Raw genomic sequence first — 20811 nt, 5'->3', positions numbered from 1 at the left:
TTAACTATCTTTTCCATATTATAGGCTGCCTTTCATTTTCCAGTTCCAGGTAACTCTTGGTACAGGAGATAATCACATATTTATAGCAGATGCTGGAAATCCCAAGGAAGGATAGAAAGTGGTGAAAATCCATTAAAAATAAGTTTTGTTGTTGTGCTTGGAAAGTCATGCTTATCAAATAAATCAGTTGTGTTTTTATCATGGTTTCCTAATAATGCTAAGGAAAATTCTATCTTTATGTAGAAAAAATGGAAGAGAAGATTAAAGAGCCAATTAAAGAACCCCCAGAAGAGCCTTTACCCATGGAGACAGAAGAAGAAGAGCCAAAAGAAGAACCTATAAAAGAACTTATAAAGGAGGTAAAAGACCTTGCAACCAAATAGTCAGTATCGCCATTTTGAGTCCTATATCCTACAGGTGTGGGTGCATCTGTAGCCCAGGCATATTGACAGGAGACATGGTTAGTAATTTGAGTTCTTACATTCCTGGGGGCATTTGAAAGCCTTCCTTTTTGGATTCATAGCTCTTTTAATTTTTTTACTTAAAGGTAAAAGGACATTTAAAAGAAAAATACAGAGTGAGTTAAGAAATCAATAAGAACATAGGGGAAAAAAAAAAAGCTAGCTAATGACATAGACATGATGTTCTCTTGCTCATTTTAAGGTGTTCAGAAAAATGAAAGTTGTCCTGAATGTTTGAAATCTTCAATAGGTTTTCTCCTCTTTTTCTTTACTTCTTTATTTGGAACGCTTCTGAAACAAAGCTTACACATTCTTCATGAGCTGTAGCTGCCAAGTTTAGTCTGTCAGGAACACGTGTCCTAGGAAAGGTCTCTAGTATCACCATTGCAGTAAATAGAATTAACTTTTTTTCTTGTACAGCATTTTGTCACACTGAGGAACAGAGTTCTTGAAGATGCCAGAGTGTTTGAATGACAGTTAAAGCTTTTATACAGATTTCTGTAAGCTCCAGTGTAACGTGGTAGGCAAAAGCACAGAATTCAGTCTCTGGTTTTGGTTAGGACTCGGCCCTGGTTACTTTTGAGGGAGATGCCACTTTGCTCATTTCTGCTACCAAGGTTGTTGCACATTTCTGGCTGTTTCATCTTCTGTGTCTCATTTTCAAGTAAATGAAGTCTAAGAATGAAACAGAATTTCTTTATGAGAAAGTACATCCTTGCCCCTGTAATCAGGCCTTGATGGAAGGATTCATGTGGCTCTAGGAAGGCTTTTAAATAAGGCTGCACTGAAGTCAGAAGTTAAGTAAACACTTGGAGGTTTTCTGAATTGAGATTTCTGAATAGCACTTCCTGTTTAAACTCCAAGACTTCAATTTTAAGCGTGGCAGAAGTGTAACTGGGAGCTCTTTGTTAGCATGGTTTCAAAATACATTTGCCTATTTAAAGCAAGTTAGTTACTTTATAATAAACAATTTTCTACCTGTCAATGCCTGAATCCTGTAACTTCCTTTTTCCTTGAGGAGCCTAAAGAGGAAGAAATGACTGAAGAAGAGAAAGCAGCTCAGAAGGCCAAGCCAGTGGCAACTACTCCTATTCCTGGAACCCCATGGTAGGTAATGATTTTCCCTACAGCCTGCACAGTGTGACTGAGACGCCAGGAAGGTTGCTGGGTAGTCAGAACAAGTGGTAGTGTGTGAAGATCCTGTTCTTGGTGTGCTTCTGTCTCAAATAATGTTGGATTCCTCCAGCCAACAAGGATTCCTGCTCCTCTGGTATGAAACACAACCAAAAAAATATCTTGGACTTCTTTTGCCCTTATGCCTTGGGAATGAGTAGGTGCTGCTCCTGGCCAAAACGATCCTTTATTTATCTCTGTCTTTTACTTGGCATAGATACTTACCAGGTGCCTCCATGTGTAATGTCTTTATTAGGTTACTCTTGCTGTAATACATGTAAATCATCTCTGTATGACCAAGGTAGAAATCTTACTGATGGGAAAGGGATGTTGTCTTATTTTTTGCAATTCAGTCATCGGTGCATTTTTATTAATGGTTGATATTTAAGGCTGTCTCCCTTCAGACTATCACTGTGGCTCTTTCATCCTCTCACTTACAAGTTCTGGTGAGATCTCTGGGTCACTCATGTTTTGCGAGGTGTTGAAGACCTGAGGTACATTTTATCCCAAATCTGATTTGCTGTCTAAAACATTTTTCTAGAGAAGAACTGAGGTTATTGCAGCTCCTATAAAGAGCATTTGTGGAAATGCATTTCAAATCTGCTGGCCAAGCCATAATTCCATAACCCACCTAGGCAGTAGGAATGTAGGTGGTTGTGCAGTCAGTGCAACCTGGCTCTGCCAGTGACTGCTTGCTCAGTTCCAGACTGTGGTAACTGTGCTGGATGCTTGGAGGCAAAGATAACACACCCCTTCCTGTCTGTCCATTGCACTTCAGGTGTGTGGTGTGGACTGGTGATGAGCGTGTGTTCTTCTACAACCCAACCACTCGTCTTTCCATGTGGGACCGACCAGATGATCTCATTGGAAGAGCCGATGTGGACAAAATTATTCAAGAACCCCCTCATAAAAAAGGAATGGAAGAAGGAAAAAAACTTAGTAAGTGTTCTTATCGTCTTCTTGAGAAGTCTGAATAGAATTTGTCATTTTACGTTGATTTCCAAAGCTAGTAACGTTTCAGTAAGTGAGAGAAATGTAAGGGCATTAGAAATGTGCATTAGAAATGCACATAATTTTAGAATTTCGGAGGGCTGTTGAAAATGCAGATGTATAGAGTCCTCTGGGGGGAAAAATACCCAGGCTATTGAAGAAAGTACATATTAACAAGATTAATTTGTTTTCTAAATGCCAACAGGCTGGAAAAAAAGGACATTTTTTACTGACTAGAACAAGAGACTGCTGTGTGTGTTCTATAAGCAAGAGGAATTTGGGGCCAGAAAAGATTAATCATTATGTATGAATGGGCTCTCATGGAAGAGGATTTAACTTAGAGAACATCAACTGAAATGCGGTTTTGGAAACAGCTGCCAAGGGCAGAGACCATTCAAGAGGCTGCTGAGACAACACTTGTTTCTGGCTTAAGTTCTAGTAAATGATCCTGGGATGAGATGTGGGCTTGGTAGCTGGAGGAGAGCAAGGTGCAAGTAGGTACTTGGGATATCCAGCTGTGCTTCATTAGACTGTTTAGCTTGAGGGGTTTTTCTCATGGAAATAAGAGGTCAGCATTCGTCGTTTTAAACCCAGAGTTGGCCACAAGTCCATTAGTCGTGCCACCAAATTCCAACAGTACAGTTCTGACAGTGACAAAACCACGTCTTCCTTTGTCAGAAGACATTATTGCTGCACACATTGTCCTCTGGTTTTGCACAAGGCTTCATTTGTAAATTACTAACTTCTCATAAATAGAAAATCTAAAGTGTTCCTGACATCTGTTGCAGTTCGAGAAGAGCATGAAACTGCAGAGGAAGCAAATGAAGACGAGCCTATTAAGATTAAAAAGCGCAAGTAAGTTTTTGTTTCTCACTGCTAAGGGTTTGTGTAGATAAAATAACTGAAGTTTTTCATCAGTGTGTGCTCAGCAGAGTGGAACAGTAACTGACGGGATTGGTGAACACAATCACCAACCTCCTGCTGTTGTACATCAGCAGCTCAAGTATTCTGTTGTTTCTCTGAGATAGCTGAAACTCATGCATGGAGGAAAGGCTTTGGAAATCGCTAAAATGGAAATGAAAGTTGGTGAATCCAAGAAATATTTTGAGTGCGGTTTATCGGAAATAGTTTACTTCTGTTGCTTGTTTACCCAGCTTGTTACTTTTGGTGCACAAGAGTTTGTTGCCAAAGCATCCTGCCATCTCTAGCCATCCAGCATCGTAGTGACTGCTCTGTTTTCGTTATAACAGAGGCTTAAGAGGTTTGTTGAGATCTTTTGGTCTGTTTTGCCTGTTGGAAGCGATATATGTTACTTCACTCTGAGTTACACACACTGCTTTACTATTTTGTTTGTTATTGTGTACTCTTAGGGCTGATCATCAAGTTGTTGGCAATTATGGCTTTGGGTTTGTCTGAGGCGAAGGGCATCCACTCTTGGTGCAGTTTGTAGACACTGCACTTAGTGAGAGTACCCTGGTTCTTGAGCTCTTCCAGTATGACAGCACCCACATCCAAGTCCCAAAGAATGGCTTTTGTGATTTGTATGCCTGTGCTTCTACAGTAACTGGGTGTCTCCATTCCGTCCCAGTGCAGTTCAGTTTTTAACCTACAGGGTTCACATGCATGTTTAATTTTTTTCAGGAAAGATGATAACAAAGATATTGACTCAGAGAAGGAGGCTGCTATGGAAGCTGAAATCAAAGCTGCTCGAGAGAGAGCCATTGTTCCTCTGGAGGCTCGGATGAAACAGTTCAAGGACATGCTTCTGGAGAGAGGGGTCAGGGAAAGCTCTGTCTGTCTGTCTGTGTGCAGTTGTGAGCAAATTTGAAAAGGTGCTTGGTACCCATCAGTTTTGAAAGAGAAATTAGACTATTAGAATATAAATTTGTATAGTAACTTTAAAAAATGGAAGTGGTTCCAGCTGTCTGTGCAGCTTTCATTTAGTTTCAATAGCTGGGTTTTATGGGATAGGTTTAATAAAGCTTATTTAAGATGAGCTTAACATCTCTCTTGTAACAGAACTGTTTACACTCGTAACATTTAGCAGGGGCATAGACCTCAATGCTTTATACTGATGTACTTAATATTTTCAGTGTCACACGGTAGTAATTGTGTGTTGTTATTTAGTAGTTTTCAGAGCCAGTCAGTGCAGAAACTTGCTATAGCAGCCTCCATCTATTGGTGATGGAAACTCCAGGATGAGTTTGTTTCCCTCTTTTCATCAGATGTGCAGTTTTGCTTGAAAACTATAGGACAACTTCTGTATCTCTGAGGAAACATATCCACTTATTAAGATCTGACTTTTTTAATTGAAGGTCTCTGCTTTTTCAACGTGGGAGAAGGAGCTACACAAGATAGTTTTTGATCCTCGTTACTTACTTCTCAACCCAAAAGAAAGAAAACAGGTAAAAGAGATGTTGGATTCCCTCCCCACCAGACACAGCTGCTAGTGCTTTCTGTAGTCTGCAGAATGATTTCTACCTCATCTGTGTTGGCTCTGTGGGGAGACGAAAGGAAACTGGAGAAAAGGAAAGAAATAGGATTTTTTTCTCCTCTTGCCTAGAGCTTGGGTGGCGTCAGGTTGGTGTGTTCTGTGTTGGTGACTGGTGTTTCTGCAGGTATTTGATCAGTATGTGAAAACCCGGGCAGAGGAGGAGCGCAAGGAGAAGAAAAACAAAATAATGCAGGCCAAGGAGGATTTCAAGAAAATGATGGAAGAAGCAAAGATTAATCCAAGGTAGGACCTGCTTTCTTGTCCATATGCATCAGCTCTATTAGAATCAAGTATGTTGGGTATTAGGTGGATGAACGGGCAAAGACAAGAAAAATCATCAGATACTGTTGAAATTTTCTGCTTGTATTCACCTAAGTAATGAAATAATAGAACTTGTGCTTTATCATTATTTTCATATTTTAAGTCCTTTTGAAGAAATCCCCAGGGTGCTTTGCAGCTTGTGCGAAAACTTGTGGTGGATCATGAAGCCTTTCTTGAACCAGCCCTCTTTTCTCGCTAAGGGTATTGGTAGTCTCTGAGGAGTACAAGGGTGGTTTTTCTTCAGTTTGTTTTCCTGGTTACAAAATATGTTAATAATGATATGAGAGAGCATTCTGGTTGGTTTAATACTGAAATTATTACATACCCCTCGTGTTCAGACCCACTTGCAATGATAATAGCGAGGTGATGAAAGTGAATGTACAAACATCCAAAATTTTATTGCTAGAATTATTTGTTTCAGTCTTCTCAAATAGAGTTAATGAAATACATGCTTGTGTCACCAGATGAGCACTAAAGCATTCTTTTTCAGCATCTCTTGGCTTATCTGGCATTGATTCTTTTACAGTGAAATAACAATTCATTTGTTTCACTTCAGCTTAATTTTTTTCAGTGCCCCATTTTGGAGATCTGGTGGAAGCCAGTGTTATCTTAACTCCTAAATTACTTCAGGTCTGATTCATAGTCTTACCTGTCTGGCATTTAATAAGGGTGGTAGGCTGGGAAGAACAGAGGCATGGAGATGTAAGAAAAAGCTCATCAGTAGTAAGTTTAATATACATTTCAGAGGCTGACATGAACTATTAGGCTGGTTTTGGTGTCCTCAGCTTCCCAGAAATCTCTGTGTCATATTGGGATTGACTCTTTTCTGATTATGGGTTGGGGCGGGAAAGAGAGTTCCATCTGAAATACTGTCTTGTTTAATTTTATCCTTTGTCTTCTGGTTTCAGTGTTTGTCTAAAGATATTGCTGTACTTCTGTGAGTGCCAGACTGGGTTTTTATCATCTATCTCAGTCCAACATGCCCAAGAGTTTGTGTTCCACTCCACTTAAACAGCTCTTGTTCTTCAATATAGCTTTGCATTCACTCTCTAATCTTTTGAATAAGCTACCAAATTGTCTTCTTGTTTCAATTTACCCTACAGCAACAGTAGGCTGGATTTTCCAAGTCTAATTATTTCCATGCTGTGATGAAAACATTCGTATGATTATAAGTGTCTCACGTATTCTTGGGGCCAGATTTGCATCAGAGCTTGGAAAAAGCACAGTAGTGGTTTTTTTCGAGGTAAGTGGCAGTACTGTATCTACTGCACAGGTTGGAATCTGGCCCTGGAGGTGAGAGTACGGTCAGGGAGATGCTATGGGGGTAACGGGTTGAAAGCCCAGTATTGCTGCATCAGCCCCTGGTGTTTCGAGTGTTTTCAGCTCCAAGTGGTTTGAGATTGGGCTACATACAATGTCCACCACAGGAGGAAAAAGGGACTCAGCCAGTGTTCAGTTGTGCGTAATGCCAAAAGGTGATTTTCCTGGTGAACTCTTAGCATGGTTTGGCTGCAAGTGAATGCACGTACAGTTTCAGTTTCACAGCTGACACACACCTGGTGGCTGAACTTCCAGCCCCAAAATGGGACATTTTTCTAGACAACTGAGTTTTTCCATTTCTTCTTCTTGGTTGCTTTGTAGTCTCTCTTCCTACACCTGCACTTTCTGCAGGTAGATGTATTCCAACCAACCCACCCACTCTATAAGCCTCTAACGATACCTCTTGTGTGCGTGCCTAAACCCAACTCCTCTCTACATAGCTCACTGGTGGAGCATTGCTGTAGTGAGACCATAGGATGGTGCCTTTTTTTGTTCTCTTTTTTTCCCCTCCAAACTGTGCTCTGGCATGTATTCTAGCAGAAGCAGCGTTTCTCTGCTGAACCTGCTTCCCAGCAAAGACAGCTCTGCCAAATGAGTTCACTTGCCATTTTGTTGCAGAACTACTTTTAGTGAATTTGCAGCCAAGCATGCTAAAGACTCGAGGTTCAAGGCAATTGAAAAGATGAAAGATCGAGAGGCCTTGTTTAATGAGTTTATCACAGCGGCAAGAAAGAAGGAAAAAGAAGACTCGAAGACCAGAGGTGAGAAGGTAAGGTGGCTTTTTTTAGCTCCAGCAGTGTGAATGGTGCGAGTCTGAGTGAGACGGGACAGAGGCAGCGCTTGGTTTCCTGCTCCAAGACATGGCCTTTCACTTCCGTGGAGGTTTTGCACTGCAAACACTTCACGGACATCCCTTGGGTCTCTCTGAGCTAAGTGCTCAAAGCTTGCAGTGTACTGCCTTTTAGAGCACATAGAATTGAACCTACATTTATTTGTGAAGCTGAGTTTACTCAGATAATCACATATAGCATAGCTTTAACTGGAATAGTGCCTGGGGTTTATTTTAATTTTTTTTTAAGTTACCTTATGCTGAAGCATTAAAAGGAAAAGGATTCTTGTCCTCCTTGGCTGGAAACCCCAGAACCGGCCGTGACCTCTGCTCTCTCAGTGGAGGCAACAAAAACTGGCAGTTCTGTGTAGGATACTTGTTTAAATTCCAAATAGCTCCTATATCTTCTCTTGCCATCTAAAAGCTGGCACTTCAGTGACTTCTTAATCTTTGAATAAATACATCATATGTACAAACTGCTGCTTGTTAGAATGGAAGATCAGCTCTTAAAGACTGATGAGTTGCAAATGTGACTTGGCCGCGGTGCAGCAGCAGGAGCAGGTCTCAGCAGCAGAGCCACAGCGCTTGCATCCTGTCCCGTTGTGCTGTGCGAGTGGAGAGGGCAGCCTCTGACTGCTTTGACACGTGAGAGTCTGCAGGGTTTATTTGGTATTGCACAGTTATTGCAAATTTCACCTGCTGAGAATGCTTCCAGAAGAGAGCAGTGCTGAGCTGCAGGCTAGATGTGGGGACAGCTTGGTTATTGCATAAGTTTTGCCTAGTTTTTAAGCCCAGGTACTCTGGTCTCATTTGATTCTGTACGTGATTTCATCAGCTGTAGACTTAGCTGCTATTCTCAATAAATGTGCTTTCAGAGGAGAGCTGATGTACTTCAAAGCTAGACTCTTACTGCGTTTTGCTGATGAAAGTGGAATTTAAAGCATTCTTGCAGCTTAATAGTGCAGTTGAAGACTGTAAAAAGTAAATACTTGTTTTGCTGTTGCATGATTGTTCTAAAGCTGATGAGTTAAAAGAAGAGCGATTGTGTGTGTTTGCTTTTGAAATAATGTTTTTTTTTTCTCCAAAAGCCTTTTGTAACCATTTTATGTATTCTGTTTTATAACAAGTGGATAGACTTTACAGTTATGTGCTGTGCGGCCTGTCAATCAGTTCAGTCTGACAGCTGTCAATCACTGACACGCAAATATTATGGGATTCCCTAGTGAGGAAAGAATTGGTATCTCTGTGTGGTGACTTTAGCCTCCCGCAGTTCCGGTACTTTACATTTTTTTAGTTTTTTTCCTTGTGAAGTGATGAGAGTTGTACCTGCAATGTGTTAACTGCCAAAAAAAGACTTCTAAATACACCTGAAATACTTTCAGTCTTATGTTCCTTTGATTTTGAAAGTGCTTAAAACATAAAAGAAAATTCAAGGCATTTAACCTGAAGCTTTCTCAGCCTGTTTTAAAAGTCCAAAATCTTTACTTAAGGAGGATCAACTTTACAGAAATCTTTAATGTAAGGGTTTTTAGTTCTATAAGGTTTTGATTTTCCTTTGTTGATTCAGGGCTTACTGGGTGGTGAAGGAGCAGCCAGCTTTGCAGATGGTTGGGTTTGTCCTCAGGGCTAACTTCAGTGAGTAACTGCTTCTCAGATCACAGAGATAGGGACACATGGGTTTGAGGATACTGGGGAGGGGACCGTGAGGTGGTAGGAGTGACCAGGCTGCTCAGGTGCTGTCCCAGGACAGTGTTGCTCCATGTCCTCTTGGTGAGCAGTGCCAGCAGGTGAGCCCCTTGTGCTGCCTCACACAGACGTGCCGCAGCATTGAGCTGCAGACACCGTGGTGGCTCTTGGGTCTGGCTGTGAGCAAGATCAACAGATTCCTCACATAATATTCTACTCAGTTGAGCTAGCTACTGCATGTAGGTGTACTAAACTCCCAGCATCACAGAGCTGTGTTCTTAAAAGATTATTCCTTGGTGGGATGGTTTTGCCTCAGTTTTTTTTGGGAAGTTTTCACCTTTTTTTGGAAATTGTATTCCAAGTGCCGATGCCTGCACTGTGTTCATTGCAGATGACTGCAGTTAAAACCCTGCTTCAGGGAAGGTCTGGAAGTGCCCTTCATTTTGCTAAGGAGGGAATTGGCCGTGCCCTCCTGGTTTCCATGCTGAGGGTGCTGGCGAGGCAGCCAGTGCTCCGCAGGCTCCTCCGTACAGCGGTGCCGGAGCATCTCCACACAGAACGTGGTGGTGTGGTGGGTCTGGTTTGTGGTGCATCCTGTGCCACAGGGCTTCCAGCAGCATGGTGGGTGTGCAGCTCTTCTCCCCTGGAATATATAGATAAGCAGAAACATTGGGATACCCTTACGTTATAGACTTCTGTAGTAACATCTGGGAACTGTTTGACTCAACAAGTATTTCTAATGCCATGGCTTAGAAGGCTTCATACTTTTGGTACTGCATGCATGTTTTAAGATGTTTTGAAACAACATTCTTAATTTTTCAATGAATGAACAGTTTGCATTTTGGTTCAGCTCCTTAAAGAAAAAGGTGATGGTGCTGTAGATGTAGAGCCACTTCCCGCTGACACTAACCAGTTGCTTTCTGATCTCTGCTTATTATCTTCATCTCTCTGTTGAGATAGTAAAGAAAAAAGCATATAAAGCCTTTTATGTTAATACTAAAGAACTAAAATTATCAGTGGGCAAGGCTGCAGAATGCTGGTTCTGATATTCAGCTCATTCTCACACTGTAACGAAACAGTTTCTGGAGAATGGGGACATGGCACTTCTCTGGCAAGCCAGAGTGCTTGCCTGCTCCCCTAGGAACAAGCATACTGCAGCTCGACTGCTGCTGGTTTCTTTATTTAAAGGGACGAGGATGGGACATAAGTAGCAGAAAGTTAATGGCCAGCCCTTCTCCTGGGTCTTTGGGTTTTATTTATGTGCCATAAAACCAGTTTTGTTTAGTGTCTGGCAGGGTTTGGGGCACTGCGAAGGCAGCGTCCTGCGCCATGCCTAGGGAGTCCCCAGAGCCATTCCCTGGCTCCTGGCGAGGGAGGCAAGCCAGCCACTTGCCCCCCGGCTTCAGAGAGGTGGAGGCTTAAATGCCACACCAAGCTTCTGAGGCATAAAGTGCTGGAAATAAAAAGGAGGAAAAACCTGGGACCTAAAGTGCAGCAGGACGAGGGAGATCCTCCATCCCAGAAAAGAGAGATGTAATTAAGGCACCATCATTGTTCTTGCAGCTGCTGGTTCTGGGAGTCTGGATGCAAACATGTCCCTAGTTGTCTTGAGATTAAAAACCGCTGTTCTGCCAGCCCTTTGTGATGGCTGCCGTTATGGGCAGAGTGCTGACGCACCATTTCCAATTGAAAAAAATAAGCTAAAACATTTCCTTAAACTATTATACATATGTGCATGTCCGTCTTAAATGTAATTTACTTAATAACCATATGTGGGTAATTCTTTATTGGCTAGATCCATCTTAAGATGGATCTTTTATCTCTTTATCAGCAGATCCAAGTATCTGCCTCTGTTCATTGTGGACTTGGAGGATGAACCCATAAATACTTGATTTGTCTAGAGCCCTGTTTAAAACTGCAGAGCTTCTGGAGTATCAATATACAAAATGCTGTAATGCAGAATCAGTAACTTACTTTGATGTATATAAAAAAGTTCAAAAGAGCTTAAATTGGAGTAAAATAGTAAAACCTGTATTGGTGGCTCATACTTTAAAGAATATCATTCATGTTAGATGTAACAGATGATCTTAATATATGCTTTAGCAAAATTTTCCCGAGGGGAAGTGAATTTTAGATGTAGTTTTATCTAAATTCAGAGGTTTAACAATTTCTGTAAATTGTGTGTAATATTAATGTGCTTCCCTCAGCTGGAGGTAAGTCAGCTCCTTTCTTCATAAGAACAAACTGTTGGGTATCAAAATGTCTTTCTCAAGTATCGTCTTTCTGTTTCCCTCTGTCAAACAGATCAAAATGGACTTCTTTGAGCTGCTGGCTAATCACCACCTGGACAGTCAGTCTCGCTGGAGCAAAGTGAAGGACAAAGTAGAGACTGACCCCCGTTACAAAGCGGTGGATAGCTCCTCGCAGCGGGAGGACCTGTTCAAGCAGTACATCGAAAAAATAGCCAAGGTACTCATGGGGCATCCGGGAGCAGAGCTTTGGCTGCTCTGCTGTCCCCTTGCTGTTAACGTGTGAAGTAACTAGCTAGAAGACAGACCAATGTGTGCTTTGGTTCCATACCAAAAAGAATTCTGTACCACAGTTATTTGTACTAGCCCACAATGACAGCTTGAGACAAAGTGCCCTTCCTGGGGATGCTGCCACAGAGGCTCAGGGTAGGTGTATGCATGTGTGCATTCACATACATGGTGTGGAAGATTTTATCCAGCAGATCAAGAAGGGCTGACTCCTGTAAAGCCATTGGTTGTAAAGATGGATGTAGAACTTTGGAAAACACAGACACTGTAGAATCGCAGAATGGCTAGAGGTGGAAGAGACTTTAAAGGTCATTACCTCCAGCGCCCCTGACGTGCAGGGACATGCCACGTTCATCACTTCCTATCAGATGGGCAGAGTTTCCTTTGCTGTGATTTTTGTATCGGCTGAGCTTCCTTCAGGGATATAGATGGTTCATAGGAAGGAAGAACCACCAGTTCCTTCACATCCAGTATTCCTGCCTTTCTCTTCCAGGCAGTTAATGGTTGAGAATGTAAAACTGGGCTGACACATAGTGACACCAGTCTCCCCCTGCCCTCCCATTATTCAGAGTTTGTCACTGCACACAAACAACACACTCCTGAGAGTAGCTGTTACGTGATCAGTGTTGTGATCAAACATCTCTTTTCCCTATCTAAACCCCATAGTGCAGCAAAACTTTGTAACCCATGGATCTGAAATCACTTTCAGGTATTTCATTCCAAGATGCCTTTAATTGATGACCCTTTAATTTGCTTCCCTGTCCACTGAAAATACGAAAGGTGCCACGCTGGTTTTATTGAGAGAAATCTGCTGTTCCTTTTCAGAATTTAGATTCTGAGAAAGAGAAGGAGCTGGAAAGACAAGCTCGCATCGAGGCCAGTTTGCGAGAGCGAGAAAGGGAGGTGCAGAAGGCTCGCTCGGAGCAAACCAAGGAAATCGATCGCGAGCGGGAGCAGCACAAACGGGAAGAAGCTATTCAGAACTTCAAAGCGCTTCTCTCCGACATGGTGAGACACTGGCCGGTGCTGTCAGCCCCCCGCTGCCTCCTGTTTCTAGGTGTTGTGCTGTGTAAAGCTTTGGGGCGATTGCAGTTCAGTTTGTGTAGAAATAGAATCCTGTTGGCTCCTCCCCACTGTCCTTCAATCGCTGCTGGGAGTTTTGCCCTGGTTGGAAGAGAATGCTCTGTGCTTAGGGTTCCTGTAGCCTGCCTGGGAGAGTGGATGGTGGTGTTCCTGCTGGGTTTCCCTGGAGCCTCGGCGTGATGGCAGATTTTCAGTCATGCTGCTGTAAGCTTTGATAAGTCTTTTGGAAAATCAGATAATTGTTGAGCACTCGGAATAGTCCCCTGGCTTTTGCATTCTCTCTCTTCATGCTCCAAACATAGCGCCTTTGTGTTAGGATTTCTCTGCTGTGTGAAGAAGGAAGTAGTAGATAAAAAATATCAGTGTACTGTAGAAAAACTGGTTTTAAGGAAAACACCATCTTTTGGCTCAGGTGCGTTCTTCAGATGTGTCCTGGTCTGACACCCGACGGACTCTACGCAAAGACCATCGGTGGGAATCTGGGTCCTTGCTAGAAAGAGAAGAGAAAGAGAAACTCTTTAATGAACACATTGAAGCACTTACCAAAAAGAAGAGGGAACACTTTAGGCAACTTCTGGATGAAACCTCAGCGGTAAGAGCTGTTTGTAGTCAAACTTCCAATCTCTGGCAGCCCATTGGGATTCATCCTTTTCTGGTTTTCCATCACACAGTCTGACCTGTTTAGTTTTATTTCCAGGGCCCCTTTCCTTCCCCACTATCTTTTCTTCCTAACGAAGTCTGCGTGATGTTTCCTTTGCTGTTTATCTTGAGTGTTACTTCTGTTTAACATACAATTCAGTTACATGTAAACTTCTAATCGGTGATCTTTTTATCTCCTGCAGGATGTTACATTTCTTCAACATTGAGTTATTTGATACTCTGCTCTGTGGCATCTTGCTCTTTCAGATACCCTCAGTGTGTTTGGTTTAAGATTATACACGGGCACTTATTACTAAGTTTGTCTGTGTTGATGTTCTCCTGATTTAGTTTGTGCTCCTGAACCTGCACTTTTGTTCTGTGTGACGCTGTGGATATCTCTCACCCATTCTGTGTATTGTGGGGGTTTAGTGAGTCTTGCTTTTTTTTGGTTAGCTGCTAGCTTCAGTCAGCTCTCTTTTAACCCATATGTTTTACCTTATTCTTTAACACATCCCTGAAAAGTTTTAGAACATTAGGCAGATTTTAGGTAGAATAGGATGGCAGATATGTAACTCAGGCAAGTTTTCTGAAGGTGATTTTTAACAACAGATTCCTATACAGAAATATGTACTAGAAAAAGGAATGTAAATTATATTTGTGAGGACTTTGATCTAAAAATGCCACCTCAAAAGACCTAAATATATAAAACCAACTAATTAAGAATGTAGTAGTCTAAGTAATCAAAACCCAACATGTAAAAATACAGCCACAACTTTGTCAGTGGGCTTGGGAGGTATTCAGAAGCTTCAGGTGTAATAATATTTGCAGTCCATATTCTTAGAATCTGATTTTCTTTTCATTTAACCATTTTTGCTTCTTTTGAAAGATAACTTTAACATCAACATGGAAGGAAGTGAAAAAAATCATTAAAGAAGATCCAAGGTGCATTAAGTTTTCTTCAAGTGACAGGGTGAGTGGTTTGCCTTGCTGTTGCTTCCAGTGTCAGGCAGGATACAGGGAACAGGAGTCGGTGGCTGCTGAGCGGGTTCCTGCTTGACAGGAGCAGAAGTAGTCTTGTTTAAGTAAGACTGTTTAAAAATTAAAGTGCTAAAGATGAGGACAAATGTAATTGTGATTATTGCTTATGGTCAGTGTGCTTAGGTGCACTTCATCTGCATTCAGTGTCTTAACCTTATCTGTTTTCTTTCAGAAAAAGCAAAGGGAGTTTGAGGAATACATTAGAGACAAATACATTACTGCCAAAGCCGACTTCCGAACGCTACTGAAAGAGACCAAATTCATAACCTACAGGTGTGTGGCCTAACGTCAGCAAAGGGCTGGTCTTTGCTCTAATTTTCCTTATAACCGGCAACAAATTCATGTCTCGTTCTTCTCTTAATGTACCTTATGTCTAAGTTGGCACTTTTACAACTTGTATAACCTGTCAACCCAAAAAGGGTGTCCCTTCCAGGCGGGTACAGCTTCAGAGAGGTTGACTTCACTCCGTTTCAGAGCATGGTGAGGCTGATACAGAATCTTGGGTGTGGACCAAAAGAAGTTTCTGAACAGGAACACGAGAAACCCTTTAAAAGGAGAAATGAGATTAAGTTCTTTGGATCCTAATGAACCATGTGGCTCCTTGGTGGTCAGCACTGTAGTGCTTTGGAGTCTTGACTTCAGGTGGGGCTCAGTGACAGTGCTCTGAGCTGCTGCTGTGGACATAAGCTCACCAGTTCAGCTGGCCTGTTGCTGAGACTTCTACATCCAAATTCTAATCGTTTGCCTCATTTAGGTCTGGATTTAAACCTCAAGGCCAGGTTGGACGGGGCTTGGAGCAAGCTGCTCTAGTGGAAGGTGTCCCTGGCCATGGCAGGGGTTGGAACTGGATGAGCTTTAAGGTCCCTTCCAACCCAAACCATTCTGTGATTCTATGTTTGGGTTTTGTTTTTTTTTGTCCCCTCCAGGTTTTAGCATTTGCATAGTTCAAGCAGTGCTGTACAAGGCCATTGCAGCCAGACACGAGCCTTCCATGGTGCTTAATTAACATAGCAGAAATTTAGGTGACTTTTCCTGTGCCTGGAGTACTGTTGATATGCCTAGTCCTGAGCTAAAGCAGCATCTTTCTAGCTGAGAAGATGCCCAGGTCCCTGCAGCCTTTCCCAGCTTTGCCTTTCCTCTGTGCTTTCCCTTGGTGAGGGCAGCTCGATGCAGCTGCTGCCGGGTGCAGGGCAGGCTCCTGGGCTTTGTGGCTCCCAGCCACCCTGGGGTGGTAACTCTTACACTTGCTTTCAGATCCAAAAAGTTGATCCAGGAGTCAGATCAGCATCTGAAAGATGTTGAGAAGATTCTGCAGAACGACAAGCGATACCTGGTGCTTGACTGCGTGCCGGAGGAGAGGCGTAAGCTCATCGTGTCCTACGTCGATGACCTGGACCGTCGAGGCCCCCCTCCACCACCCACAGCCTCAGAGCCTACGAGACGAACAACAAAATAGCTATGAAATACTCTGAAGCCAAGGGTATCTGTTAAATCAAAAAGCTTGCATGAGCCATCTGTCAGGTTTATACATATACATTACCGTGAAAACATTGCAAAACCATCTGAGGAGCAGAGGAAGAAGCAGCATTTGTGAACATGAAATGGTCTCGGGGGGGGGGGGGAACCAACGACAAAACCCCACGTTAAAGGTATTTGTGAGTTTCTTTGGGGCATGACTGACAAAAGTCTGAATGTGTGGCTGTGCCTGGTAACCAGCTCTCAGAGCAGAGCCGTGTCTGAAGCTGGAGGCATTCTCACCAGTGTCATATGCGTGGGTCTTAAGGATGATGACACTTGTGGTTTGAGCTTGCACTATGTGTGCCACCAGCTTCCTCATGGTTACCTGTGGTCTCTGCTGAGGAGGTGCATTGCTGTCTGATAGCTTAAATTGCCCACCACTGAAGAGCGTCTTCAGGAAACCCAGGTTCCAGTTCTCTGCTTGCTTTGACCCCTGTAAATGGAACTAAATCCATTCAAACCAGAGTTAGAACTGAGAGAGGAGAATTAGGACCGAGACCTTAAATCAAATCTGTTCACAGGTCTGCTTTTTTCCTTATCCTGTCCATGAATTAGAAGCAAAATCAGGTTGCTCTGCCCAAGTGAAGATTTGTCTGATAATTTGTACTCCAAGTTGGAAACACTTGGTCCATAGCAGTGGTTACCGGAGCAGAACAGGACGGTTGTACAAACCCATTTTTATTTACGATAAAGTGATCTTTACATACTTCTGGATTAGACTGTGGATTCCCCTCTGGGCAATTCTTGTAAACTATACTCCTGTTTTGAATGTTAAACTTGTGTTTCTAAAGCTTAATTTTGAAATGTTGGGATTGTTCAGTTTATGTATTTGAACTACAATAAACCAACCCTTTTTATATATGGATTGTACAGGCCTAATACCAATTTTTGTTGGATTTTGTTGGACTTGTGAATTTATGAGTAAAGCAACCAACTGAAGTCGTATCGCCCATCTTCTTGGCTGTGTTTGGCAGAGCGGAGTCCGTGTCACTGCAGAGCGGTGGATGGAGCTGCAGCAGCCCGCAGGTCAACATGTGGGCACTTGTGCCAGCAGAGCTGTGTTCCAGTTTAGATCTTGAGTCTTTTGCTTAAATAGGAGAGGGTAGGGCTGGTGTGACAGTATTTCCTTTGATTTGCTCAGTACTTGATGTGGATCCCTGCCTCTGAGCTGGGGGCTGGGGAGGGATTGATTCTTCCATGAGAAATTGGTATATTTTTTCTGTAGTTCCCGTTTTGGTGGCCAGCCCCTGGGTCCTTCAGCCTGAGCACCAGCACAGAAGGTTGTTTGGGGGGGGCTTGTACTGCTGACACCTGAACTGGGGGGCTTGCAGTAAGAACATATTCCATTCAGGGCATGTATCCCTCCTCCTACCCCCTCTGCCAGGGAATGGGTTTAGTTTCCCTCAGCCTAGCAGGAAGCCATGCATTTTTTATGGCTCTTTTAAAATATGGTTAACTTGTTCATTAAATGAATAAGATTGCTGTTAATTTTAATTTACCTAGTTTATGGCAACCAGATGTTCCTTAACACTTATTTATCTGCTGCTTCTGTGCCTAAAACAATTACACCTGATGTACCGGCCCCCTGGGGTGTTGCTGCTGCAGTCAGCAGTGCTGCTGGGGGAGAATGCTGGTCCTCTGCCCTGCAGCACCTCAGGTGCAGGACCCTGTGCCCCCCCAGGGCAGGGGCAGTCTGGGGGATCCTCCTCCCAGAGGAGGTTGGGTGTAGGGGATGCTGACATCTTTCCCATCGCAGTCCGGTGGGGTTTTGGAGCAGTCCAACTCTCTCCCAGGCACCTTCACTGGCCACAAGGGTCCAGTAGCTCTGTTTTCTACAGGACAAGAGCAACAGCCCTTGTGTCTGCCCGGAACCCTGTTACTGGGAACAGTGCTGATGCCGGGCTACGGGGCTAAGCTGTGGGATGTGATAATGCTGCTCCCTGTGCTGGGGATTGCAGCTGGGCACCTTTCTGCCCATGAACATCACGGGCTAGCTCAAGTGCCACAGTGTGGGACTGTTCCACTGGCCATGTGGGGCTCAGTGCTCACTGACCAGCCTGATTTTGGCACCTCTGAGCCCCTCAGGTACCCATCGCTTCTGCTTTCCTGGCACAGGCTGCGCTGGCCAGAAGGGAATGTTGGAAAGGAAGCAGCCGCCCCCATCAGCTCGGACCTGGCAGCACCCTCTGCCCAGGGACCCGCAGACACTGTCTGGGTGCCCGGAGCTGCCGTCACCCGCACGCGAGAGGCACAAGGAGCCGGACAAAAGGCACGTTTGGGACAGCTTTACTTCTGGCACCAGAGTGCAGGCTTTCTTACAGGAACCAAAGACTTTCTTTTTAAAAAAAAGTTCATTTGCTCTTGCTATTTTATTTTTCTGTTTCATTTTTAAAAAACCGTTACTCCCGACAGCCTTCGCTTGGAATGAGCACGCGAGCACTGCGCTTCCCATTGCCCTTGTGAGCTCTCCAGGACGGCGGCTCTCCCTGGCGCAGGGTGTCCCCGTGGGTCAGTGCTCCAAGGCTCCATCCCAGGGGATGCGGGTCGCTGCTGTCTACAGCTCCCACGTGGGCCCCGTGCTCCTGGAGGAAGCAGCAGCCGCTGTCCCTGGTCGGGGTGAATCCTCGCTCTGTCCCAGCACCAGACCCTGCAGGGCCGCAGGTGCCGGCGGAGCTGCCGCCGCGGGGGTCACCCCTTGGGGCCACTGCTAAGGTGACAGCGTTAAACTTTGTTCATTTGCTCTTTGCTGCAGGAGCAGTTCTCAGATTGACTGAGGATGCTGTAGCTCTTTGTGTTGAACAGGTTTTTGCTCAAGTAAAAGAGGGACCCAAACAACCTGTGCTGTGAGCGGGGCAGCCTTGCCATGCAGAGTGGAGGAGATATTGGTTTTATTGTTATCATTATTATGGTTATTATAACTCAGGCCCACAGCCACCCTCTCTGGGAAGCAGTCAGGCGCTAACAGCAATATATGGTTGGATTCCTTTTTAAAAGGTCATAAATTAACAACTTATACTTTATCTCTTAAAAAAAATGAATAAATAAATAAATTTTAAAAGAAAGGGAAAAAGAGAGAAAGAGTCAGAACATGCAGGAGCTTACAACAGAACAGGTGGGAGTGACCAAAGCAAGAGACAAGAAACGCAGACGAAAAGCCCAGGTTCGGTTTGGTTTGCAGTCAATGCAGTTTGGAAGCATCATTTATAAAGGTATTCATATACCAAAAAAGGCACCACAGTATCTACAGAGCCAAATCCTCGGGAGCACTGCCAGGGGGAGGCTGCAGCACATCCCCCCCGCGCCTGTCCCTTGCTAACCGGGACTTCCCGCTGTAGGTTTGGTGTTGCTGTCTCTGCTGGGACAAACACAAAACACCCACAGAAAGGAAAGGTGAGAACGGGCAGAGGGGCTCCGGGCCGGGCTGCAGCGCGGCCCCGGGGGCTCCGGGAGCGGGTTAACGCGGTCGGAGCGGGAGGGCTGTAACTGCCCACGGGGACACCGCGTGTCCCCCTCCCCTCCTCGTCCCAGGCCACCGCGCTGGTCCATCGCAGAGGGCTGCGGCCACCCCTATGGGACACGAGCCCTGCACACCCCCCAGCCACCCCACGCTACATCTTGGCTTCAGTGTGTGAATGGAGAAGCCTGGTGTGTGCTGGGGAGCCCCCGGGGCGCAGGAGCACTCGCCTCTGCATGACCGGGAGCTGCAGAGCAGCAACTGAACAAAGAACAGGAAGGAAAAGGGGAAAAAAACAGGAAAGAAAGAAAAGAACTGTTTGAAATCTTGCGTTTACTCGTGTTCATACATGAGACTCCTAGAGAGCAACTGTCCTCCTAGTTAACCTTGTCCTGGAATATGTACAGGTTATTGGTGGCTGCCACAGCGATGATGTTCTCGGTGGGGTGCCAGGCTGTGTGCAGGATCTTTTTGCTGAAGTCCAGGCTGTCCACGCTGATCTCGTCCTTCCTCCGCTTGCCTCCAATGCAGACCTTGCGGGGCTTGAGGATGGCGCGGGGTTTGCTGTTCTCCCGCGAGGCCTCCAGCGTCACGTCCCGCTTGGTGTTGCGGTCGAACATGCGGAAGAAGTTGTTGTAGGAGCCGGTCATGATGACGCTGTGAGCACGGAGGGAGGATGGGTCACGGTGTGCGCCCAGCCCAGCCAACACCCGGCTGTGCCAGAAGGTTCAGCTCCGCCACTGGAGCCGCATCCCCACGTCCTCCTTAGCTCCTTAACCCAGGGAATGTGCACAGGGGAGGCACCTCCTCCTGGGGCAGCAGCGGTACAGAGAGCAGTCTTTATGGCAAGGATTCAGCTGACCTGAGCCAAATCATTTTCACACCTTTTTAGAGGGAAACTGCCTCATGATTAGAGGCAGCCAAAGTATCCAGAGGAATAATGAGATTTGGAAATCAGGCTCCAGGCCCAGCTGTGTCCCTTAACCCACCCAAAGGTTGAGAATAAAAAATATACATCAACCCTGCCAGGCCAAGTGGTTTTGCACACTGCCTGCTCTGGTTTGCTGTGATTTACGTGTGTGGACAGTCATCACCCCCTCGCTTCAGCAATCTGGAGCCAAACGCACCAACACCCTCCAGTGGGTGTGGGTGAACTGGAGACAAGAACAGAACCGAGCCAGGACCCCATCAGACACCCCCAGAGCAGCTGGGTGCGGGGATCCCGTTGTACCCACAGGAAAACTCCAGGGAGCCAGCCAGAGGCCAGG

At 44.7% G+C, this 20811-nt stretch overlaps 2 protein-coding genes across 6 annotated transcripts in view; one reads left to right on the top strand and one right to left on the bottom strand.

Annotated features, from left to right (window-relative positions):
• The window catches only part of TCERG1 (transcription elongation regulator 1), a 30882-nt gene extending 13928 nt beyond the window's left edge, over positions 1 to 16954 (top strand). For 3 of the 4 annotated variants that reach the window (XM_057412395.1, XM_057412394.1, XM_057412392.1), the window contains 14 exons: positions 244 to 359; positions 1480 to 1568; positions 2413 to 2573; positions 3413 to 3479; positions 4266 to 4401; positions 4940 to 5029; positions 5243 to 5361; positions 7378 to 7528; positions 11579 to 11743; positions 12637 to 12819; positions 13307 to 13486; positions 14420 to 14503; positions 14744 to 14844; positions 15826 to 16954. In XM_057412395.1, the coding sequence (XP_057268378.1) occupies positions 244 to 359; positions 1480 to 1568; positions 2413 to 2573; positions 3413 to 3479; positions 4266 to 4401; positions 4940 to 5029; positions 5243 to 5361; positions 7378 to 7528; positions 11579 to 11743; positions 12637 to 12819; positions 13307 to 13486; positions 14420 to 14503; positions 14744 to 14844; positions 15826 to 16027 (1844 nt within the window). In that variant the 3' untranslated portion in view covers positions 16028 to 16954. The remainder of the gene's footprint in view (positions 1 to 243; positions 360 to 1479; positions 1569 to 2412; positions 2574 to 3412; positions 3480 to 4265; positions 4402 to 4939; positions 5030 to 5242; positions 5362 to 7377; positions 7529 to 11578; positions 11744 to 12636; positions 12820 to 13306; positions 13487 to 14419; positions 14504 to 14743; positions 14845 to 15825) is intronic. The other variant, XM_057412393.1, reaches the window with a different exon arrangement.
• A 2902-nt stretch (positions 16955 to 19856) lies between these two features.
• The window catches only part of PPP2R2B (protein phosphatase 2 regulatory subunit Bbeta), a 60006-nt gene continuing 59051 nt past the window's right edge, over positions 19857 to 20811 (bottom strand). For both annotated transcript variants that reach the window (XM_057412396.1, XM_057412397.1), the window contains one exon: positions 19857 to 20200. In XM_057412396.1, the coding sequence (XP_057268379.1) occupies positions 19921 to 20200 (280 nt within the window). In that variant the 3' untranslated portion in view covers positions 19857 to 19920. The remainder of the gene's footprint in view (positions 20201 to 20811) is intronic.

This window comes from Pezoporus wallicus, unplaced genomic scaffold (assembly GCF_028554395.1).
Source record: "Pezoporus wallicus isolate ANWC-B61680 ecotype Strahan unplaced genomic scaffold, APGP_CSIRO_Pwel_v1 contig_7842, whole genome shotgun sequence".
NCBI lineage: Eukaryota > Metazoa > Chordata > Aves > Psittaciformes > Psittacidae > Pezoporus > Pezoporus wallicus.
This window is presented reverse-complemented; position numbering and strand designations above follow the sequence as displayed.